General features: G+C 43.2%; 1 protein-coding gene and 1 non-coding gene across 3 annotated transcripts; one reads left to right on the forward strand and one right to left on the reverse strand.

The window, feature by feature from the left end:
* Window positions 1–2,502: 2,502 nt before the first annotated feature.
* STEEP1 (STING1 ER exit protein 1) lies at window positions 2,503–24,940 on the reverse strand. 2 transcript variants are annotated; one of them, XM_007120058.1, is made up of 7 exons: window positions 24,756–24,940; window positions 21,959–22,076; window positions 9,110–9,151; window positions 5,791–5,929; window positions 4,842–4,931; window positions 4,143–4,235; window positions 2,503–2,931 (listed from the first exon to the last, which is right to left on the reverse strand). In XM_007120058.1, the coding sequence occupies exons 1-7, from the start codon at window positions 24,877–24,879 to the stop codon at window positions 2,869–2,871; spliced, it is 669 nt and encodes a 222-aa protein (XP_007120120.1). In that variant the 5' UTR covers window positions 24,880–24,940; the 3' UTR covers window positions 2,503–2,868. The 2 variants fall into 2 exon arrangements, with proteins under 2 accessions (XP_007120120.1, XP_007120121.1); XM_007120059.4 differs by lacking the exon at window positions 9,110–9,151 and having other exon boundaries at window positions 24,756–24,914.
* TRNAK-UUU (transfer RNA lysine (anticodon UUU)) lies at window positions 14,279–14,353 on the forward strand. The gene has a single exon. It is a non-coding gene; the product is annotated as a tRNA-Lys (tRNA).
* Window positions 24,941–25,552: the final 612 nt, after the last annotated feature.

The raw sequence follows: 25,552 nt of genomic DNA on the forward strand, positions 1-25,552 counted from the left end.
AAATAGAATAAGACTCTCCAAAATTTCAATATGGCTCTTTATACTAACTCTAAAACACTGTGTTTATGGCTAAAACAGTACAACTAAATAGAATAGAGGGACTATGTCATGTTATTTTAATAACTATTTCAACATGAAAGAATAAAACACAATGAAGAGCACATGCTTGTTTGGTGCTAGTGACATAACAATTTGCAGCCTTAAAGATGAAATAAAATGCATAAGTTGAACCAGATGTTGAAATGGTTCTGGATTATCATCTAAAGGCAAATACTTCAGAAAATACATAGAAAGGTAACCACGCATTTGCTACAGGGAGTCCTCTACGCAAGGGTCTTTACATTGCACTTTACTTGACGGCTCAGAATAGAAGTGTGATCTGTTCCCAATCAAAAAAAAAAAAAAAAAGACGTACAGATGGCCAAAAAGCACACGAAAAGATGCTCAACAATTATTAGAGGAATGCAAATCAAAATTACAATGAGGTATCACCTCACACCAGTCAGAATGGCTATCATCAGAAAGTCTACAAATAATAAATGCTGGAGAGGGTGTAGGAATGTAAATTGGTGCAGCCACTGTGGAAAACAGTATGGAGGTTCCTTTAAAAACTAAAAATAGAGTTACCATATGATCCAGCAATCCCACTCCTGGGCATATATCTGGAGAAAACCATGATTTGAAAAGATACACGCACCCCAACGTTCACTGCAGCGCTGTTAACAATAGCCAAGACATGGAAGCAACCTGAATGTCCATGGACAGATGAATGGATAACAAAGATGTGGTACATATACACAATGGAATATTACTCAGCCATAAAGAAGCATGAAATAATGCCATTTGCAGCAACATGGATGGACCTAGAGATTATCATACTAAGTGAAGCCAGGCAGAGAAAGACAAATGGTATATGATATCACTTATATGTGGAATATAGAAGATAGTACAAATGAACTTATTTACAAAACAGAAGCAGACTCAGAAACACAGAAAACAAACTTATGGGTACCAAAGGGGGGGCGGGTGGGTGCATAAATTGGGAGTATGGGATTAACAGATGCACACTACTATATATAAAATAGATAAACAACAAGGTCCTACTGCATAGCACAGGGAACTATATTCAATATCTTATAAGAAATTATAATGGAAAAGAATAGAAAAAATATAGATATACACATATGTATGTGTAACCAAATCACTGTCGTACACCTGAAACTAACACAATATTGTAAATCAACTATACTTCAATGAAAAAAAAATTCTCTCTTCAAATCTAAAAACAAAACAAAACAGGTTTAGTGGAAGTAAGTATGAAAGGGCAGCAATGGTAGGAGGCTGTGGTCAGAGCAGAGTATTGGCTCTCACAGGTGGTGTAGATGATATCCAAGGAGTTTGTGGCTAAAGGGGGGTGAAGGTAAAGGTCATTGTTTGGAGTTGTGGTCAAGGAATTGTGAGGAGGTTATGGTTGCTTATCCACGTGATGCCTAATTATCTCTCAACATGAGGACCAGGAAATGAGGTGGAGAGGAAGACTCAGTTGCAAAGCCCCCAATGGATGCAGGAGAGTAACTGGGAAGCTGGTCACACAGCCCCACGCCGGGCTTTCCCAGGACTCCCCACCCCTCTTTCTCCCAGTTCTTGCTAGCTCACATCTACCCCCACTCCAACCTACTTTTCCTTCCAAATTCAGAAATCAGGGGAAAAAAAGCAAAGAAAAATGCCCTACTGTTTCCCAGCAGCACCTCACAGACATGCCTTGGGTGCCTACTAAGCACCCAAGCCATGTAAATAATACAAAGAGGCTAAAACACTCTTCCTGTCCCAACACCTTGCAATACAGGTGAACAGATAAAAACATGGGTACCAACACTACATACTGATGTCACTGAAGCAGTGTGACATTAAATATTTATGTATACGACACTCCTCCACAAATAGCAAATGTGAAAGAAAAGACAGTCAACAGATAACTTTTGTTTATCTCGGTGTCATTTCTTACTCTACCATGTCTCCCTCCCACGTGCCCACACATGGAAGCAATGCTCTTAGCTGCTTGACAGGATGGTAGCTCCCTTGGGTTGCTTACCAAGCCCCCATTTTCATTCGGATCAGAGCTATCTTTTTTTTTTTAACATCTTTATTGGAGTATAACTGTTTTACAATGGTGTGTTAGTTTCTGCTTTACAACAAAGTGAGTCAGTTATACATATACATATGTTCCCATATCTCTTCCCTCTACCCCCTCACTTGAATCTGGCTTTTCCTTCTGTATGTACAACATCTGATAAGGGTTGGCGTGCCTAGAGTTTTAACATTTGAGGTAAAGGAAACTTTATGCAGATTCTGGCTTGTTACGGATTTTCTCTGACAGTAGAGAGATTCAAACCCTAGCCAATAACTGCCAGTCTAAGAACAGAGACAGAGCCACTTAAAAGGATCTGGCTTGCTGTAACTTTCAATGTAATTCATGTTACTTTTTTCTATGACATCATATTATTTTTCAAAAATCTTTAAACATTTTATTAACTTTGAAGAAGGAATAAGAATAGCTCCTGTAGACACTAGACACACTGAAGCCCTAATCTATTCACAGAGCTTCTACACAGATGAAGACGTTTACATCAAATGGACAAAAAATAGTACAGAAGACCTATACACAGAAAGAGTGATAAAAATCCATCTCTAGAAAGCAGGTCAGATGGACTCAAAGACCTCACTGAATGTAGGAGAATCACTGGGAAGCCACGTAAAGCCTTCTGCTGGGGCATAAAGGTAGGAACCACTCCATGTAGTCAAGAAAACGCTCTTTTTCCTCCTGATCTAAATGCTTGCCTCCAGTCTGGGTTCACAGAAAGGTCCTGATCATTTGAACTGGTTGTCAATCAAGGTTCCCTTCATTTTCGCTTTCTTGGCTTCCAGTTCAGCCTGGAAAGGAAGAAAAGTATATGTCCTGATACATGACGTGAAATTCTGATTTTCCTGCCTTATTCTAACTGCCCCAACACTATCCCCTCATGCTCATTTAGTATGCAAACTAGAACCGTGTTTCTAAAATTGTGATGAAACTCTAGCAAGTGCTTTCCAACCTTTCTGATGTTATGACACACATTGAAGATAATAATGTCTGTATGGTAAAATGGGGTAAACACACAGGGCTGTGGTCTATCAGTGTAGGGAATCCCACAGCTCCAGGACTCCTGAAGGACTGGAGGAATCAATATCATGACATATCAGTATCCTATTTGTGGCAGAACAGGAGGAAGAACACTGTTCTTGAACAGTGCTACTTAAAGTTGTGCGGTCCATGAAGATACACACAAAAATTGAGAGTAAGCATTTAGAAACTTTTATAGCAATTTGACAGAGGAATAATAAACTAAAATAATCTCATAAGAAGAATTCAGGCAAATTCATTTTTATTGCATTTTATAAATTACAAATCTACTCCTGACAAATTTTAAAACAAGAAGCAAGCACTGGTCCTTCACCTCAGAAAATCTGAGAAGCACTGCTCTAGATCACTATGGCAAGGTAAAGCGGCTCTCAAGACCCACTACCTCTGTCACCAAGAAGTCCTCTACAGTCAGTAGAATAGACTGGTATACTTTTCGATGAGGCACCAATGCTGGGATGTCTGATTTGAAAGAAATATCATAAGTAACTTATTATCGGGAAAACAGAAACATAGGCACCATCACATATAGACGTGTGTGCTCAACAAAGAGCCCAGGAATAGTGCAGACCGTGGTGGTGGAAGCAGTGCTTTAAGAAGCAGCGACCAGCCCCAATCCTGGCGCCCCAATGTAGCCCCACTGTATGCCTCATACCCTGGGAGAGCGCCCATGAGCCCCGATCTTCAACTCCTGACCTCGGACCACAAGTAGCTGATTAACTTATCATTCTCGTTAGGGTTGGCTAACAAGAACTAACATTTGGGGCCTGGATCCTGTGGTCACTATCCCAGAGTAGGGTATGTACTGACAGCCACGGCCCACGGTTAGACCCCTGGCGGCCAGCCGCACCATAACCCCCGACAGGCTTCCGAAAGGATCTCCCTGCCTGCCGGAGGGCCTTTCAGACCAAGGAACGCAAACAGTCCAGCCCGGCGCCTGCCACCCGCCGCTCCCGCCACTCACCAGCTCCTGCAGCCGCCTCTTGCTCATGCCTTTGCGCTCCAGCTGCTTTTCAATCACCTTGGCATTCTGCGCATACGAGTCAGCGACTTCTCTCTGCGGGAAAAAAAGAAGCACCCTTAGACCGGCGGTCTCACCAAAGAGGAGCAACAGAGACCTCGGGAGAAGTTTATACTCCTCGAATTATGCAATTATTACTGACATGGCAAGACTCTGCTCCCTTTCAACTCTTCAGCTTTTCCAGAATCTGGGAGAGTCAGGTTTCAACGGAAACCACGTTTAAATAACAGATAACATCTCTCTGTAAACATCATTATACTGAAATACCATAAAGGTAATTGCTGCTCTTGCTAGGGACAGACTCCCACGGCAACAGAGCGGCACTGGAAGGGACTTGAAATTGCTGAGCCCAGCAGTTGTTCAACTGAAGAGGGATGAGGAGGGATTTGCCCCCTAAGGCATCTCAAAAAACAGTATGAAAAAAATGACTGACCTAGTCCAACTCCCTGCTCCTTATCTTACAGAGATATCCCTGAGATCCAGGGACACAGGAACCAGCCCGGTATCACAGCGTTTCTTAGTAGCAGAGCAAGATCTACAAGCGAAGTTTCTAGTTATTGTATTACTCAGCGCTCTGGTTTGAGAGTCCCTTCCCCCCACCCCGCCCCGAATCCCAATCCCCCTGAGGGCAGAAGCACTTACAGCCTCAATCTCCTCTTCCTCTTCATCAATAGTAGACACAGTGACAGAGCTGAACTTGCCCATGTCTTTAGTCCGTTTCGTCATCATCACCTGGAGTTGCAGGAAGAGGAATCAGTCTAGGTCACCTCAAGAGGCTCTGTGAGTCGTGTGTGTGTGAGTGTGTATGTGTGAGTGGGTGTGTTGTGTGCAAGTGTACAAGCCTGGTTCCTGGGGGCAGGGGACCTCCTTGAGACAGGCTGGCCTATCTAAAAGTGCCCATCTTTTATTTTTTTTTAAATTAAATTAAATTTTATTTATTTATTTTTGGCTGTGTTGGGTCTTCGTTTCTGTGCGTGGGCTTTCTCTAGTTGCAGCGAGCGGGGGCCACTCTTCATTGCGGTGCGCGGGCCTCTCACCTATTGCGGCCTCTCTTGTTGCAGAGCACAGGCTCCGGACGCGCAGGCTCAGCGGCCATGGCTCACGGGCCTAGCCGCTCCGCGGCATGTGGGATCTTCCCAGACCGGGGCACGAACCCGTGTCCCCTGCATTGGCAGGCAGATTCTCAACCACTGCGCCACCAGGGAAGCCCCTAAAAGTGCCCATCTTTTAATTTGCATTATATTTTTATAGTATCTGCCATCAAGGGTTTTTAAAAGTATATTTAAAGACTAGCCTTATTCATTCAATTTTTAATTGTTCACACTGGAAAAAGAAGAAATTTCAAAGGAAGTAAATGTGAATAAAAACCATACAATTTCTAACTTTACTCATAGAGCAGATGTAGGAAAGAAAAGAGAACACATAATAGATGTTACAATTTTGTAGAATCTGCTTATACACAAAAATGGCATTCTCTTCATAAAGAGACCACCCATAAAGGGCAGTTTCTCATACACCATAATCTTATTTAAAATTTTAGAGCTAAATCTGCAGCTATATTAACCCATCTGTCTCCTTCACTGATAATTACCTTCTTAGGAGGCTCTTGTTTCTGAGTATATATGTTCGTCTTCCCAAAACCCTGGCCAAACTTCACTACTGCTCCATCCACAATGAAGGTCACAGGAGCATTCTTCGGTTGGGACTGGTAGAAGAGTGGCAGCCCGCACCTGCAAAAAGCAGAGTGAATCTCACGGAGGCCTCAGAATCCAAATCCCCAAAACGGTGCTTCACAAAGCGTGCTTAGACTCGGAATATTTCTGTTTGTGGCATAAACTGATGATTAGCTCTTCCCAGTGTTTCCCAAAACTACTTGATAAGAATCACTGACGGTTGGGCTTCTCTGGTGGTGCAGTGGTTAAGAATCCACCTGCCAATGCAGGGGACATGGGTTTGAACCCTGGTCCGGGAAGATCCCACATGCCGTGGAGCAACTAAGCCCATGTGCCACAACTACTGTGCCTGTGCTCTAGAGCCCACGAGCCACAACTACTGAGCCTACGTGCTACAACTACTGAAGCACACATGCCTAGACCCCGTGCTCCACAACAAGAGAAGCCACCACAATGAGAAGCCTGCGCACCGCCATGAAGAGTACCCCCGCTCACCGCAACTAGAGAAAGCCCGCGTGCAGCAACGAACACCCAATGCAGCCAAAAATAAGTCAGAAGGAGAAAAACAAATACTGTATGCTAACACATATATATGGAATCTAAGAAAAAAAAAGGTCATGAAGAGATTAGTGGTAGGATGGGAATAAAACACAGACCTACTAGAGCATGAACTTGAGGACATGGGGAGGGGGAAGGGTAAGCTGTGACGAAGTGAGAGAGTGGCAGGGACATATATGCACTACCAAATGTAAATTACATAGCTAGTGGGAAGCTGCCGCATAGCACAGGGAGATAACCTCTGTGCTTTGTGACCATGAGAGGGGTGGAATAGGGAGAATAAATAAATAAATAAATAAATATAAATGATGGGGGGAAATCAGAACATCACACACTGTCCCTAAAAAGAAAAAAAAAAAAAAAGAATCACTGAATCACTGACGGTGCTTGTTAAAATTGCTGATCATCAGATTCTGAGGGCCCTCCCCCAGAGGATCCTGGGGGGTGAGGCCCAGGAATCCATCTTAGCATCCCAAGTGATTCTTATAATTAGACAAGTTTGGGAAACGCTGGCTCCTGCTACTGATTGCTTTCCAGTTAAAACTACTGCCATTATTCCCAGAAGTCTGGGTAACTAGTTTGGGGATACTGTCTAGTTTTGTTTTTGCAGTGTCAAGAAGGAGCATAGGGCTTCCCTGGTGGCGCAGTGGTTAAGAATCCGCCTGCCAATGCAGGGGACACAGGTTCGAGCCCTGGTCCAGGACGATCCCACACGCCTCAGAGCAACTAAGCCCGTGCGCCACAACTACTGAGCCTGCGCTCTAGGACCCGCGAGCCTCAACTACTGAAGCCCGCACACCTAGAGCCCGTGCTCTGCAACAAGAGAAGCCACCGCAATGAGAAGCCCGTGCACTGCAATGAAAAGTAGCCCCCACTCACCGCAACTAGAGAAAGCCCACGTGCAGCAACAAAGACCCAACTCAGCCAAAAATAAAAATTAGTTAATTAATTATTATATTTTTTTAAAAAAACAAGGAGCATAAAGGCTCCACTGCAGTGGTCCGCCAACTAAGCTCTGTAGCAATCGTCATACTTTCTTTGGTTGGTCATTTCTTTTTTTAAAAAATTTATTTACTTATTTTTGGCGGCTTTGAGTCTTCGTTGCTGCACACAGGCTTTCTCTAGTTGCAGCGAGCGGGGGTTACTCTTCGTTGCAGTGTGAGGGCTTCTCATTGCGGTGGCTTCTCTAGTTGCAGAGCATGGGCTCTAGGTGCACAGGCTTCAGTAGTTGTGGCACGCGGGCTCAGTAGTTGTGGCGCACAGGCTTAGTTGTTCCGTGGCATGTGGGATCTTCCCAGACCAGGGCTCGAATCCTTGTCCCCTGCACTGGCAGGAGGATTCTTAACCACTGCACCACCAGGGAAGTCCTGGTTGGTCACTTCTATTATACTTCTTCAGCTAAGTGAAGTAGACCCATACCCATAAGATATGATTAAAGTAGTCTAACAAATCTAATGTGGCTGTAAACTAAAATGCCTTCTTAGCCATTTCCCTGCTTTAATTCTAGTCTGAGTCTTCTGAGAGCCAAGATTGAACTGTAATTCATCAACAAGATTAAACTTATTATAGTTTAATATTCTCACTGTTAACAACCTAAAGCTGGAAATCATATATATCTTTAAATAATAGTCTCTAAAGTTCTTGGGTCTATAGTCCTATAACAGATTTTATAAATAAGTTTGGATTAAATTACACTATGTTGGGATTTCCCTGGTGGCACAGTGGTTAAGACTCTGCACTCCTAATGCAGGGGACCCAGGTTCAATCCCTGATCACGGAACTAGATCCCACATGCAGGCTGCAACTAAGAGTTTGCATGGCACAACTAAGGAGCCCGCGTGCCACAACTAAGGAGCCTGCCTGCCACAACTAAGACCCGGTGCAACCAAAATAAATAAAAAATAAATACTAAAAAAAAACTACACTATGTTACATTTACCATATGACCCAACAATTCCACTCCAAGAGAAAACACATGTTCCCACAAGATTTATACTAGAATGTTCATAGCAGCTTTATTTATAATAGCCAAAGCCATTAACAACTCAAATGCCCTTCAACAGGTCAATGGTTAAACAAACTGTGGTGCAATGACTACTACTCAGCGATAAAGAGGAACAAATTACTGATACACATAACAACTCAGATGAATCCCCAAAGCATCATGCTACATGAAAGAAACCAGATGTAAGAGATACATATTGTATGTAGTAGAACACATACTGTAGAATTTACATCACATTTTAGAAAAGGTAAAACCACGGTAACAGAAGGCAGATCAGTGCTGGCGACGGGAGGCGTGAGGAAGGAGACTGCAAAGAAGCACTGGAAACGTCTATGTCACAGGAGTGGTGATGTTACATGGCTCTATGCTTTTGTCAACACTCATCAGACTGTACACTTAGGAAAGGCAAATTTTATTATATATAAGTTACACCTCAGTGAAAAAATAATACTATGTTTAAAAACACATTTTTGTGGCCAGCTGGTCAGAGACATAACTTGGTCAGTTGCATCTCTTTAAGAAGCACATTGGCATTTGCATAATTGAAGTTTGAAGGCAGGTAAGATTATAGGGATAAAGATATAACAGATAATTGTCTCCAAATGTTTCTTTTCCTAACACATCATTGCCTCTACTTGCTTATGCTCGGAGAAACCCACACTGTTAATACTTACTTTGCACATTTCTTCCTGTACTGTCGTTCAATGCCTTCAGGCCTGCACAGAAAATGGAAGTTAAAAAAAAAAAGATACGAACAAATCTCATAAGCTACCAACCTCACTAGCTCATTTCTTCAAATGCTGAAAGGGCTTTTCAAAAGTTATCCTTTCAAAGCTCAGCTGCTTATTTACACATGTATTCATTTTAAAGCATTCCTTCCTTCCAGAAACACTTACTGAGCCCCTAAAATGGGGCAGGCACCTCCCTGACAGAGGAGGAGGTGCGGTAGTAGCTGTGGTCACATCAGCAGTTGGGGTCACAGTAACAGAGACAACAATAACAAGAGTGGCGATCACTGGTATAGCTTTTATTATGTACCAGGGGCTGTTCTGAACTGTATGTGTACTAGCTCATTTGATCCTTACAACAACCCTGTGAGGTAGGCCATGTTATCATTCCCATTTTACAGTTGAGGGCACCTTCTTCTTGGATTGATCCCTTGATCATTATGTAGTGTCCTTCCTTGTCTCTTGTAACATTCTTTATTTTAAAGTCTATTTTATCTGCTATGAGTATAGCTACTCCAGCTTTCTTTTGATTTCCATTTGCATGGAATATCTTTTTCCATCCCCGGAGCATTTAATCCATTCACGTTTAAGGTAATTATCGATATGTATGTTCCTATGACCATTTTCTTAATTGTTTTGGGTTTGTTATTGTAGGTTCTTTTCTTCTCTTGTGTTTCACACTTAGAGAAGTTCCTTTAGCGTTTGTTGTAGAGCTGGTTTGGCGGTGCTGAATTCTCTTAGCTTTTGCTTGTCTGTGAAGCTTTTGATTTCTCCGTCAAATCTGAATGAGATCCTTGCCGGGTAGAGCAATCTTGGTTTTAGGTTCTTCCCTTTCATCACTTTAAGTATATCATGCCACTCCCTTCTGGCTAGTAGAGTTTCTGATGAGAAATCAGCTGTTAACCTTATGGGAGTTCCCTTGTAGGTTATTTGTCATTTTTCCCTTGCTACTTTCAATAATTTTTCTTTGTCTTTAATTTTTGCCAAGTTGATTACTATGTGTCTCGGCGTGTTTCTCCTTGGGTTTATCCTGTATGGGACTCTCTACGCTTCCTGGACTTGGAGGTCACTTATCCGTTCTTCTGCCGCAGTTATTCTGCTGTTGATTCCTTCTAGTGTATTTTTCATTTCAGTTACTGTATTGTTCATCTCTGTTTGTTTGTTCTTTAATTCTTCTAAATCTCTGTTAAACATTTCTTTCATCTTCTTAATCTTTGCCTCCATTCTTTTTCCGAGGTCCTGGATCATCTTCACTATCATTTTTCTGAATTCCCTTTCTGGAAGATTGCCTATGTCCATTTCATTTAGTTGTTTCTCTAGGGTTTTATCTTGTTCCTTCATCTGCTACATAGCCCTCTGCCTTTTCGTCTTGTCTATCTTTCTGTCACACTTTAAAATCTTGCTTAAAAAATATATGTGATCCTTCCCCATCAATTGATAAAGAGTTGCTTCATTCTCTTTAAGGGCTGCATTCCATCCATTTGTATGAATGAACCAAAATGTCTTTTATCTGCTGGATAAACTCGTAGAGTGTATCCACTTTAAATTCTGATAGATACAGCCAAATCACTCTCTAGAGAAGTTGAAGCAATTTATACCCCCACCAGCAATGTGAGATTTCCTGTTTCCTTACAGTCTCACCGACACAGTATGTTATTAAAATGTATTATTGCCAATCTGGCATGTGAAAAATGTGATCTCATAATTTGCATTTCTTTTTTTAAAGAGTGAAGTCAGGCACCTTTTCATATATTTAAGAGGCATTTGTATTTTCTTTTCTGTGAATTGTCAGTTCATATTTTTTGTGTATTGAATTGTCTTTTTATTTTATATTATGGAGACTTGCAAACGTTAAGGGGCCTTGCAAATATTTCTTCCCCAGTTTGACATTTGTCTTTGACTTTTTCCCCCTGTGGAAATTTGAGATTTCTGTGTGGTCAAATCCATCGTGTGTATGATAGTTAGGCCTTCTCCACTCTAAATTCAAATCTAAAATAAAAATTCTGATCGCTTATTCTAGAACCTTCTTCCATTACCATATCACTCTAAATCATTCTCTAAACAGAGGCAAGAGTGGCTTCCCAAGACAGCTAGAATAAAATGCAAACTCCTTACCATGGGCTTCTAGGCACTGACTGAGCACAGAATGGGGCCCAGCCTCATCTCCTACATTCCCTCCCCACCTCACTGTGCACTCTCCACACCAGCCTTCTTTTGTTCTTGGAACAAACAAGTGCTTTCCCACCTCTGAACTTTCACACACACTCTTCTCTCTGCACGGAATGCTCTTCTCACCACTTTGCCAAGCCTGTCGCATTCTCATCTTTTTTGGTCTCAGTTCAACTATCACCTAGACATAGAGGCCTTCCCTGAACACCTTTTCGAAGAGGTTTTCATGTGATTCTGTATGAACCCTTTGTTTCATTCATATGACTTTCCATAATCATAATCACTTTATTTTTCTGTCATCCCACTAGACTGCAAGGTCCATGAGATCAGAGGTCAGCAGAGACCATGCCTGTCTCACACTCTATCCCCAGAGTTAAGCACAGTACTGCAATAAATACTGACTAAATGAATTCTTATAAGAATTTAAGTTTAGTGAGGAAAACTATAACCATGGAGGTAAGTTCTTAAATGGAGGAATGTATATGGTGTAATGGGAACACTGAGGTGGGAGCACCAAGTCTGTCTGAGGCAGTCATGGAAGGCTTCGTGTGGAGGTGATGTTTAAGTCAACAGTCCTAACAGAAAACGGTATTTCAGGCAGAGGGAGAACTATGTGCAAAAGGCAAAACAGTACAGCATATTCACAGAATTACAAATAGTCTAATGTTCTTGGGACCTAAAAAAATCAAGGGAGTACTACTGATATTACAGACATAAAAAAGATTCTAAGATTATACTATGAACAACTATATACCAACAAACTAGATAACCTAGATGAAAAGGACAAATTCCTAGAATGACAGAATGACACAAACTACCCAAACTCACTGGAAAAGAAATAGAAAATGTGAAAAGACTATAACAAGTATAAAGAGATTGAATTAGTAATCAAAAAACTTCGCACAATGAAAAGTCCAGGACCAGTGGCTTCACTGGGGAATTCTACCAAAAGTTCAAAGAATAATTAATACCAATGCTTCACAAACTTCAAAAGAGGAGGAAACACTTCCCAACTCATCTTATGAAGCCAGTATTACCTCAATACCAGCCAAAGATATCACAAGAACAACAAAAACAACAAACTAGAGATCAATATTGTTTAAGAATATACAGACAAAAATCCTCAAAACAAACAAACAAAAAAATACAGGGGCTTCCCTGGTGGCGCAGTGGTTGAGAGTCTGCCTGCTGATGCAGGGGACACGGGTTCGTGCCCCGGTCCGGAATGATCCCACATGCCGCAGAGCGGCTGGGCCCGTGAGCCGTGGCCGCTGAGCCTGCGCGTCCGGAGCCTGTGCTCCGCAACGGGAGAGGCCACAACAGTGAGAGGCCCGCGTACCGCAAAAAAAAAAAAAAAGAAAAAGAAAAAAAGAAAGAAAAAAAGGAATCCACCTGCCAATGCAGGGGACACAGGTTCGAGCCCTGGTCCAGGAAGATCCCACATGCCGCGGGGCAACTAAGCCCATGAGCCACAACTACTGAGCCCACGTGCCACAACTACTGAGCCCGCACGCCTACAGCCTGTGCTCCGCAACAAGAGAAGCCACCACAATGAGAAGCCCGCGCACCGCAATGAAGAGTAGCCCCCACTTGACGCAACTAGAGAAAGCCCGCACGCAGCAACGAAGACCCAACGCAGCCGAAAATAAAATAAATAAATAAAAATTTTAAAAAATACAGGCAAAACCGAATCAAGCAACATATAAAGAAGGTTTACACCATATGGCCAAGTGGAATTTATCCCAGGAATGCAAGATTGGTGCAACATACAAAAAAAATCAATCAATGCGATACACTATAATAATAGAATAAAAGAGAAAACCACATGATCATCTTAACAGATGCATAAAAAGCATCTGACAAAATTCAAAGCCCCTTCAATATACTAGAAATAGAAGGGAACCTCCTCTACCTTATAAGGGGCATCTATGAAAAATTCACATCTACTAAGCCACATAAACTAACATCATATTTAATGGTGAAAAACTGAAACCTTTCCCTCTAAGATCAGGAAGAAGACAAGGATATCCACTCTCAACACTTCTATTCAACACTGTACTGGAAGTTCTAGCCAGGGCAATTAGGCAAGAAAAAGAAATAAAAAGCATCCAGATTGGAAGGGAAAAAGTAAAACCATCTCTATTTGCAGATGATATAATCTTATATATGGAAACCCTAAAACATACACACACACACACACACACACACACACACACACTATTAGGACTAATAAACAAGTTTAGCAAAGCTGCAGGATATAAAATCAATATTCACAAATTAATAGTAGTCCTATACACTAGAAATGAAGAATCCAAAAACGAAGTTAAGAAAACAAGTCCAGTTACAATAGCATCAAAAAGAATAAAATACTTAGGAATAAATTTAACAAAGGAAGTGCATAACTTGTGCACTGAAAACTACAAAACATCGCTGAAAGAAATTAAAGACCTAAGTAAATGGAATGACACTTCATGTTCATGGATTGAAGACTTAATATTGTTAATATGGCAATACTTTCCAAATGAATCTACAACTTCAACACAATCCCTATCAAAATCCCAGCTGGCTTTTTTGCAGAAATTGACAATCTGATCCTAAAATTCACATGGAATTGTAAGGAATCCAGACTAGACAAAACAGTCTTGAAGAAGAACAAAGTTGGTGGACTCGTACATAATTTCAAAACTTAATACAAAGCCACAGTAATCAAGACAGGGTGGTACTGGCATAAGGGCAGACATATAGATCAATGGAACAGAACTGAGAGTCCACAATAAACCCATACATATATGGTTAATTTATTTTCAGTGGTGTCAAGACCATTCAATAGGGGAAAGAATAGTCTTTCAATAAATAGTACCAGGATAACTGGATATCCACACACAAAAGGATTAATTTAGATCCCTACCTCACACTATGTACAAAAATTAACTCAAAATGGGGAGTTCCCTGGTGGTCCAGTGGTTAGGACTCTGCACTTTTCCACTGCAGGGGGCCCAGGTTTGATCCCTGGTCAGGAAACTAAGATCCCACAAGCTGTATGGCGTGGCCAAAAAATAAATAAACAAAAAATTTAAAAATTAACTCAAAATGGATGAATGACTTAAAGGTAAGAACTGGGACTTCCCTGGTGGTCCAATGGTTAAGACTCTGCGCTTCCAGTGCAGGGGGTGTGGGTTCAATCCCTGGTCGGGGAACTAAGATCCCACATACCAAGGCACAGCAAAAAAAAAAAAAAAAAAAAAAAGGTAACAATCAAACCTATAAAACTGTTAGAATACATAAGTATAAATCTTCAAGACCTTAGATCAGGTAATGGTTTTAAAACTATGACACCTATAGCACAAGCAATCAAAGAAAAAATAGGTAAATGGGACAATTAAAATGAATAACTTTTGTGCTTCCAGAAATATCATCAAGAAAGTGAAAAGGCAACCCACAGAATGGGAAAAAATATTTGTAAATCATATATCTGATAAGGGACTAGTATCCATAATAAAAAATTCTTACAACAATAAAAAACACAAATACTCCATTTAAAAAATGGACAAAGAATTTTTTAAGATTTATTTATTTTATTTATTTATTTTTGGCTGTGTTGGGTCTTTGTAGCTGTGTGTGGGCTTTCTCTAGTTGCGGCAAGGGGGGCCTACTCTTCATTGCGGTGCACGGGCTTCTCATTGCAGTGGCTTCCCTTGTTGCGGAGCATGGGCTCTAGGCGAGCGGGCTTCAGTAGTTGTGGCACATGGGCTCAGTAGTTGTGGCTCGCGGGCTCTAGAGCGCAGGCTCAGTAGTTGTGGCGCATGGGCTTAGTTGTTCTGCAGCATGTGGGATCTTCCCGGACCAGGGCTCAAACCCATGTCCCCTGCATTGGCAGGCAGGTTCTTAACCACTGAGCCACCAGGGAAGCCCAAAAATGGACAAAGAATTTGACTAGACATTTCTCCAAAGAAGATATATAAATGACCAATAAGGACATGAAAAGCTCAACATCATTAGCCATCAGGGAAATGCAAATCAAAACCACAATGATACCATCTCATACACACTAGGATAGCTATATCAAAAAGGCAGGGCTTCCCTGGTGGCGCAGTGGTTGCGCGTCCGCCTGCCAATGCCCAAAAAGGCAGACAATAACAATTATTGGCAAGGATGTGGAGAAACAGGAACCCTCATATACTACTGGCAAGAATGTAAAATGGTGCAACTGCTTTTGAAACTACTCTACCAGGTCCTCAAAAGGTTAAACACAGAGTTACCATATGATCCAGCAACTCATACATATCCATCCAAGAGAACCAAAAGCATGTTCACACAAAAACTTGTACACAAATGTTTACAGCAGCATTAGCCATAATACTTTTAAAAGTTAGTTAAAAATGGCTTCCCTGGTGGCGCAGCGGTTGCGCGTCCGCCTGCCAATGCAGGGGAACCGGGTTCGCGCCCCGGTCTGGGAGGGTCCCACGTGCCGCGGAGCGGCTGGGCCCGTGAACCATGGCCGCTGGACCTGCGTGTCCGGAGCCTGTGCTCCGCAACGGGAGAGGCCGTCCGGAGCCTGTGCTCCGCAACGGGAGAGGCCACAGCAGAGGGAGGCCCGCGTACCACAAAAAAAAAAAAAAAGTTAGTTAAAAAAACCAATAACACAGGACTTCCCTGGTGGCGCAGTGGTTAAGAATTCGTCTGCCAATGCAGGGGACATGGGTTCGAGTCCTGGTCCAGGAAGATCCACATGTCACCGAGCAACTGAGCCCATGTGCCACAACTACTGAGCCCGTGAGCCACAACTACTGAAGCCCGTGCACCTAGAACCCGTGCTCCGCAACAATAGAAGCCACCGCAATGAGAAGCCCGTGCACCACAACGAAGAGTAGCCCCCACTTGCCGCAAGTAGAGAAAGCCTGTGCACAGCAACAAAGACCCAACACAGCCAAAAATAAATAAATAAATAAATAAATAAAAGCCCAAATGTCCATCAACTGATGAATGGATAAACAAAACGTGGTGTAATCATACAATGGAATATTATTCACCCATAAAGAGGAATGATGGGGCTTCCCTAGTGGTGCAGTGGTTAAGAGTCTGCCTGCCAATGCAGGGGACACGGGTTCGAGCCCTGGTCCATGAAGATCCCACATGCCATGAAGCAACTAAGCCCGTGTGCCACAACTACTGAGCCCGCGAGCCTAGAGCCTGTGCTCCGCAACAAGAGAAGCCACCGCAATGAGAAGCACGCGCACCGCAACGAAGAGTAGCCCCCACTGGCTGCAACTAGAGGAAGCTCACGCGCAGCAACGAAGACCCAATGCAGCCAAAAAAAAAAAAAAAAGAATGATTTATTGAGTCATTCTACACATGGATGAATCTTAAAAATATACTAAATGAAAGATGCCAGACACAAAAAGCTACAGGGACTTCCCTGGCAGTCCAGTGGTTGGGACTCCATGCTTCCACTGCAGAGGGCATGGGTTCAATCCCTGGTCGGGGAACTAAGATCCCGCAAGCCGCATGGCACAGCCAAAAAAGAAAAAAAGTTCATCTTCTTGAGATATTGAGACTCTAATACAAATAAGACAAGGGTTTTAAGTGGTACAATTATAAAGAAGTGATTAATATGAGCTAGATATTTGGACTTAATGGACCTTGATTTTCTTTCTTGTCCTTAATCTCTAGGAATATGCGAGATAGGAAAGGCCAAAGACAAAATAAAACATTCTCCCTGGTTGTGGTAGCAGCATCTAAGATGGCCCCAATGATTCTCGACCCCTGGTATTGACATAATAATGTCAATCATCCTTGTATAATGCCCTCGCACAATGAACACAGCTGACTTGTGACACCAATAAGACAACGAAGAAATGATGGTGTGTAACTTCTGAGTCTTGGTCATAAAAGACATTATAGCTTCCAACTCACTCTCTCTTGGATTACTCACACTGTGGGAAGCGAGCTGCCATGTCACGAGGATACTCAAGCAGCCCTACGGAAGATCCTTGTTCTCAAGAACTAATGCTTCTTCCCAACAGTTAGCACTCAGCTGCCAACCATGTGAGTGAACCACCTTGGAAGTGGAACCTCCAGCCCTAATTAAGGCTTCAAATGACTGCACCCATGGTCGACCTCTTAACCACAGCCTCATGAGAGACCATCCAGCTAAGCTGTTCTTAAATTCCTGACCCACAGAAACTATGAGACGATCAATGTTTGCTGTTCAAAACAACAAACAACAACAACAAAAAACCATAGGAATACCAGGAGATGAGGATGAACAGGTAGGCTAGGGCTAGATCATAGAGAGCCTTCAGACTTGGATTTTATCCTGCTAGCCAGGATTTTTTAAATTGCGCTCCACAATGATCCCTAAATGAAATCGGATAGGAGAAAGGGGAGAAGTCCTTAATGGGTTGGGCTCAACTCTTCCCCAATCAGAGAAGCTTCTTGCTTATTTATACTTCTGGTAAAAATTTCATTTGAAGACAGGATTCACTGTTTAAAAACGTTTGAAAGGCACTGCTGTAGGTGATGAAGAGTCACTGAAAGATTTGAAGCAGGAAACTGACATAACGTGCATGTGAGATCATTCAGGCAGTAGACGATAGACTGGAGGAGAGCGGGGGGTGGGGGGAGGTAAGAGGACACTTCGATAGCCCAAGCAAGTGATGTTGGGTACCAGAATGATGGCAGTGTGGCAGGGCTGAACAGGAGGAGGCAGCCACAAGACAGACTAGAAGGTAGAATCGACAGTACATGGTGAGTGACTGGATGTGTGCAGGGGATGGTGGGGGGCAGGGATGGATGAGACAAAGGACTGGCTCCCAGATTTCTGCCCCGGGCCACTGCGTGAATGGTGATGTCATCGTAGGAGGAGAAAAAAGAAGGAATTGTGTTCAGCTGACACCTTCAGAGACCTGACTGCAGTGGCTTCAACACAAGAGTTTCTTCTCACGTAAAATAAGTGTAGAGGAAGGCGGTTCCTGGTAATGGTTGAGACCCAAGGATAGCATGGCAAAAACTCTGCAATCCTTGTGGCCTTCCCTTTCCAGTCCCAGGATGGCTGCTGGTGCTCCAATTATCACGCCCGTTTTCCAAAAAGCAGGAAGGAATGAGAAGAGTAAAAAGGACTTTCTTTGGAAGCCCCACCCACCCACTTCTACTTCTGTCCATTTTACTTGGCAAAAGCTAAGTCACATTCAGAATCTTAGGGGGTTTTTGGAGTGGGGAGAAGGTGGAATATGTACCCTATCTTTACAGACACTGGTATATAGGCAGGTAAAATAGAAGAGTGTTGGAGTGGCGCTGAGTGAACCAATCTGTGGGATTTTCCACGTTAGAGAAATGAGTTTGGCTTTAGTCATGCTGTATCTGAGGTAGAACATCAGGTGAAGAGGTAGAATAGGTAGTTAGATATACAGTTTTGGGCACAAGAGAGAAACGGAGGCAGATCTAGATTTTGTGAGTCATCACCATATAAGCGTAACTGATGCCATGAGAGGTGGTGAGAATGGCCAAGGAGAGTACACAGAGAGAGAGGGGATAAAATCAAGGTCAGAACCCTGGGGAATGCCAGCATTTAAGGGGCAGGAAGAAGAATCCAGAAGACTGAGAAAGCCAAAGAAGTAGAAGGAGAATCACAAGAGTAGCTTCACAGAAGTCAAGGAAGGAGACAGCATCAAGGGAGGCAAGGTCAACAAAGATCCAGATAGAAAAGCACCCACTGGGTGGGCAACTGGGGAAGCAATGGATGAGGGAGGGAAGGTACCAGGGAACAACAGAGTCAAAGGAGAGGTACTTTAGAATGGAAGACTTGGAGGTGGAAAGTGACAGGCTCCAGGTCATGCATTAGGCAGACTGCCATATTTTCAGTAACTGGGGCTCCCACACTCATCTGGCTAAAGAATAGGAGGGGTAAAGATCAGACTGAAGGGCTTCCCTGGTGGCGCAGTGGTTGAGAGCCCGCCTGCCGATGCAGGGGACGCGGGTTCGTGCCCCGGTCCGGGAAGATCCCACATGCCGCGGAGTGGCTGGGCCCGTGAGCCATGGCCGCTGAGCCTGCACGTCCGGAGCGTGTGCTCCGCAACGGGAGAGGCCACAGCAGTGGGAGGGCCGGGTACCCGAAAAAAAAAAAAAAAAAAAAAAAAAAAAAAGATCAGACTGAAATTTCAGCCCTGATAAGAAATGAGCATGCTAAAGTAGGCCCTCGGAAAGACTGTTCATGATTAGAGCAGGAACTATGTCAACCAAGGGGGAAGTCTACCATGCCTTGTTGGTAAACTCTGAGAACTCTGTGGCCCAACAGAGTCACTTGGCCAGAGGCCACTGGCCTGTGCAATAGCCGGCACTAAGGCTGGGCCCAAAGCTGGCTCACTTCCAGGATCAGGCTGACTGGATTCCAGAGTTGCCACTTCAGCCTAGGGCCTCCCAGTTTTCTGGCCTACAGGTGACGGCAACTGCCTTATAGTGCCATAGGAGCCTGTGGCCTAGTTGTGTTGTTAGATTACTTTCTGTATTAACTAATACATATACATTTAATACATATTATCTAGAACTGTTATATATAATTATGATACATGTAATAAATATTTTAGCAATCCTAAAGACAGTCAGTTGAGAATTTTCAAACTCAGAAACCTAAATAAAGGTTAATAGAGGGAGAAAAAGCACAAGAGAATGGATTAGCTTTAGATAGGGCATGTTATTTATAAACCTTCCTATATACCACAATGGAGGACTTCCCCAATGTTACCTGGAGGGCCTTCCTTTGTGAATTTCATATGTTTTATAATCTGTGTCCCCACTTGTATCCTGTATATAAGCAATTTTCTCTTCAACTACATAATTCTAGAAGCCCAGTTGTCACAGTGGTGCCTGATTTGGTACTGAATGTCGCCTAGCAATAGTTTCTAACTGTTTTCATTAGTGTGGGCTGATAACAGTTTGGTTTCTTAAATAAACATAGCTAGATGTCAGCCTGTAGCTTTTTCCTGTTCAACACTAGAATATAAGCTCTGTACGGGCAAGATTCTTTGCTAGTTTACTGGTTGTACTGGTTTGGATAGTGTCCCTTAAAAAGTTATGTCCTAAAAAAAAAAAAAAAAGTTATGTCCTTCCAGGAACCTCAGAGTGTGACCTTATTTGAAAAGAGGGTCATTGCAGATATAATTAGTTAAGATGAGGTCACAGAGATGAGCAGAATGTTCCCTTAATTTAATATAACTGGTGTCCTTATAAGAAGAGAAGAAACACAGAGACAGAAACACAGGGAAAAAGCCATACAATGATGCAGACAGAGACTAGAGTGATGCATCTACAAGTCAAGAAATGTCAAGGACTGCCGGCAAACACCAGAAGCTAGGAAGGGGCAAGGAAGGCTCCTCCCCTAGAACCTTCAGAGAGAGCATGGCCCTACCGACACAGTAATCTCAGATTCCAGCCTCTAGAACTGTGAGACAATTCACTTCTGTTGTTTTAAGCCACCTAGTTTATGGTACTTTGTTATAGCAGCCCTAACAAACTAATATACTAGTATATCCCAGACTTTTAGGACAGTACCTGGCACACAGCAGGAGCTCAATAAATGAAATATTTGCTGAATGAATGAATGGACTTAGAGCAGGATGACCTCTCTGTGGCATTTGGCACCTGTTCATGACCACCCCCTTCCCTCACTTCTTGAAATTCTCTCCTCTCCTGTTTTCCACATCACCAGGTTCTCCTGGTTATGTTCCAATTATTTTGTCTGCTTTTCAAACATCAGTGTTTCCCAGGATTATGTCTTCAATCCTCTCTTCTTGCTCCACACACTTTCCATGTAATTGTATCCCTTCCCAGGTTTCAATTCCCCATATACACCAAGGACTCCCAAATCTAAAACAGATCTAACCATGTCACTCCTCTACTTAAAAAAAGAAGATGGCCATTGCCTAAAGATAAAGTCCAAACTTGTCTACTTTAGCATTCTATTCTGTCCTCACCCCAGGATGCATGAACCCCTTCCTGTAAAGTAACTTAGGCTCTAGCCGCAAGGGACTACTTAAATTTCCCAGGCACACCATATTTGATGCTTTTAATGCTTCCAGAGTCCCTCCACCTGGAACGCTCCTCCATCTACTTGGTGAAATCCTAGTTCAAGGCCAAACACAAATGCCACCATCTTCTGGTGTCTTTCTTGACCACCATTCAGGCAAGATGATTAGCTGCTGTCTGTTTTCTCATAGGCTTCTGTTCACCACACCAGTATTTTATCATATCACAATAGGTAATCTGTTCCCTCACTGAGCCATGAGCTCTTTAATGGTAAGGACAGTGCCTTATTTGTCTTTGCAGATCCAGTCCCTAGCTCAGTGCCCGGCACCTGGTGTGCTGGAGATTACAGGTTGAATGAACTCATTCTACTTGCAAAACCCCCAAATTACAGCTATCAAATGGCAACAGAATCACACCTCAGCACCACTTCAACAAAGCACAATAAAGATCTGGCTGCATTAACAGAAGTTAGAGACCCACCACAAATGTCAAAGTATTGGGCCCCAAATGGATGACCTGTTCCACACTAGATGGGGTATTTATACTCCTCAGAACTAGACCCCAAGACAACCAGGAAATCCTAGACAGAGAACATCAACCTCTTACCTCCGAAGATACATAGTCTCCTCATCTTCTGTGTTACAAAACTTGTGGGCGTGTTTGGCAGCATCAATCACACGGGACCGATCCCGGGGCCTCATGGGCAATTTCTCCAACTGACAGTCTGACGGAATGGAGAAAGATTTGGTCACGATAGCCACTGAAAGATACCCTGAGGCAATCAGAAGCTTTCAGTGGGGCCCTTAGCACTGTTATTTTTACTATAATTATCACGCTTATTGAAGCCTATTATTGAATGTTCCAACTAAAAATGACTTGGTGTCAGGAGACCTGGATCTTAGCCCCAGCTCTGGCTAATCACTTCCTCTCTAGGGCTCTTTCTCCTTACTTGATTATATTATCTCAAAAGTCCTTCCCAGCACTGCAATTCAAGTTTTCTATGAGTATTTCTGATCCTGGTACACTTGGCTTGTGCTATAATGCATTAGAATGAGAAGAGACGACCAAGCGTCCTGGAATGCCTATGAGGAAGGCACTGATTGGAAAAGTTGGATAAGTGCTTCGGAAAGGAGAGAGTGGGTAGGCGGTATGCTATTATATATATGGTATGTGAATGACCCATCCCAGTTAGAGGAGTTCTAATCCCAAAACAATGAAAACATACAGGAAATAAATTAGGTAGAGTTATAAAGCAGACGGAAAATTGATACAATGCAAATTAAGTACCTAAAGGATGACAGAGAAGTCAAGTGATCAGAGTGATTGGAGATTCACGGAGGAGGTGGAAAGGGGAGTTAGCATGAGGCAGTTTGCACATCAGCTCGTGACTTCTCAACGACCTGCCGGAGTAGACATTTACTATTCCTAGCTTAAAGGTAAGGGAATTGTGGATTAGGAAGGCTAAGAGATCGGCCACGCATTTAATAGGAAGCAGAACAAGAATTCAGACCCATCTCTAAGTGATCAAAAGGGAATTCATTTACTCAGTAAAGACGGGAGGGCCTTCTATGTACCAGACACAGTTGGAACACTGTGCTGAGGATTCAGCAAAGATCCGAGCAGACAAAGACCCTGACCTGACGAAGTTTACGGGCCAGCAGAGGAGGCAGAAATTTTCAAATTAATAATTATATAACATGATCTTGGACAAATGATAAGTGCTAATAAAAAAAGTTAGACAGGATATTAAGAGGATGCACAGTGATCCAGATAGTGATAAATGCTACCCAGAAAAATCACGCACGGTAAGAGGACAAAGAGTGACAGGGGTGCTATTTTAGATAAGGTAGTCATGGAAGGGTTCTCCAAGGAAGTGACATTTCAGCAGAGACCTGAATGAAGTAAGGGGGCATGGAGGGGAAAGGGTTTGAGGCAGAAGAAATACCGATCCCAAAGGCCCTGTGGGCAGGAACATTTTGACATGACAGAGAAAAATCAAAAAGGCCGCTGCAGCTGGAGTGCAGTGAGCAAGCGGAAGAGTGTTAGGAGATGAAATCTGAGAGGTAGCTGGAGGTCTGATCACACAGGGTCTCGTTATGGACTTCGGTCTTATTCTTGGCGTTACAGGAAAACACTGGTTTGGAACAGGACTCTGGGGGCAAAGAGTGGTGAGCAAGAGACTACTGTGGCGATCCAGGTGAGGGATGGTGGTGGCTTGGAGAAATGGAGGTTGTAAAAAGTAGATTCTAGATAGATTTTCAAGGAAGCACCTGCAGAATTTGTTGATGGACTGGATGGAGAAGTCAAGAATGATTCAGAGATACTCTGTGAAGAGTGGTACCACTGACTGTGATAAGGAAGTCTGAGAGGAACAGTGGAGAGCAGAAAGTAGGAGATCATGAAGTTAATTTTGAACATGGTCTCCCTCTCTCCTTTTTTTTAATTTTTAAAAAATTTTATTTAAGTATAGTTGATTTACAATGTTGTGAGAACACGGTCTCTTTAACAGGTCCGCTAGACATCCAAATGGAGACGCTGAGTAGGCAGTTGGAGTTTGAGAAGAGGTGCAGGTTAAAGAGGAACATTTGGGAGTCATCAGCATACAGACGGTATTTAAAGCTTGGGAATGGTTGAGATCGCCTAAGGAGTGAGTACAGATTGAGAACAGATGAGAGGACTGAGCCGTAGGGCCGTGCAATGCCTAAAAGTCTGAGACAGAAAAAGGAGCCAGACACTGAGAAGGGGGAAAATCAAGGTAGGAGAAAAATCAGTAAAGTGTGGCGTCTTGGATGCAAATGAAGGGTTTCAAGAAGGATGGAGTGATCATCTGTCAAATGCCACTGACAGGGGATTTAAATGAGCACTGATAATTGACCACTGGAATTGGTAACACGTTCGTTAGTAACTTTGACAAATATGATTTGGATGGTGAGGTGAGAAGGAAAGCCTGCTTGAAGTGAGGGCAAGAAGGAATGGGAAGTGAGGATGCAGAGCCAGCCCATATAGGTAATTCTTTTAGAAGTTTTGCTATAAAAGAAGCAAAGAAATGAGGTTATAGCTGGAGGAGAATGTAGGATCAATGCGGGTAGGAGGTTATTTTCACGTAACATCAGAGCTGTTACAATAGCCTTGTAACCGGCAGAAAGGTTACCAAGTTTCTAATCGCAGAGTGGGAGGCGAGTGAGTATATTTTTTATGCAAGAGGAATTTAGTTTTGAGAAAGGTCTGGATACAGAATCACAAGGTTAAACAGAAAACCGTAAAGCTGCCCTGGAGTGGGGCGGGATGGGTACGGAGGATTTTGATGGAGAGGGAAATCCTCTCATAGACTCGGCTGCCAGATCACAGCCAGAGGAAATGCGCCCTCGAGAACCCGAAGTTTCGCTCCTTGCAGACTACTCACCCAGCACCAGGACCATCTGGCCGCATAAACAGTAGTAGACGTGAAGGGGCTTCTCGCCGTCGTCATACTCCTCCCGGTCCCGGGTGTCGGAGCAGACTACGGACCGGGAAACTACTTTAGGCATAGCTCAGAGCAGCAGTCGTAAAACAGAAAGACAAAAGTAAGAGTCGCGCAGGAATGACGTCACTCATGTGTCGCGGCTCTCCCCTACCTAGGCTGGTCACGCGTCCGTAGTAGTCCTGTGAGCTTCCCGGCCGTACCATTAGGCTAAGATGCATCGGGACACCCTGAGTCTCCCAGAACCTGACCTAAGTTCTCTGGGACTGCTTTACTTGGGACACTCTTAATAATTTAAATTATTCATTTATATTTCTATACACGTATACGTATGTATATGCATATATACATATATATAACTAGCTATAAGAAAGAACTGGGCTTCCCTGGTGGCGTAGTGGTTGAGAATCCGCCTGCCGATGCAGGGGACGCGGGTTCGTGCCCCGGTCCGGGAGGATCCCCCATGCCGCGGAGCGGCTGCGCTCGTGAGCCATGGCCGCTGAGCCTGCGCGTCCGGAGCCTGTGCTCCAGCCCGCGCGTCCGGAGCCTGTGCTCCGCAGCGGGAGAGGCCACAGCGGTGAGAGGCCCGCGTACCACACACACACACACACACACACACACACACAAAAGAACTATTTACACTTTATATGCATGATACAGATTTTAGGTGTGCCTCTAAATATGATTTTGATTGGCTGTATTCAGGATGAATACCTAATGAAGTAATGTTAAAAATTGAG

This window comes from Physeter macrocephalus, chromosome 21 (genome assembly GCF_002837175.3).
Source record: "Physeter macrocephalus isolate SW-GA chromosome 21, ASM283717v5, whole genome shotgun sequence".
Lineage (NCBI taxonomy): Eukaryota > Metazoa > Chordata > Mammalia > Artiodactyla > Physeteridae > Physeter > Physeter macrocephalus.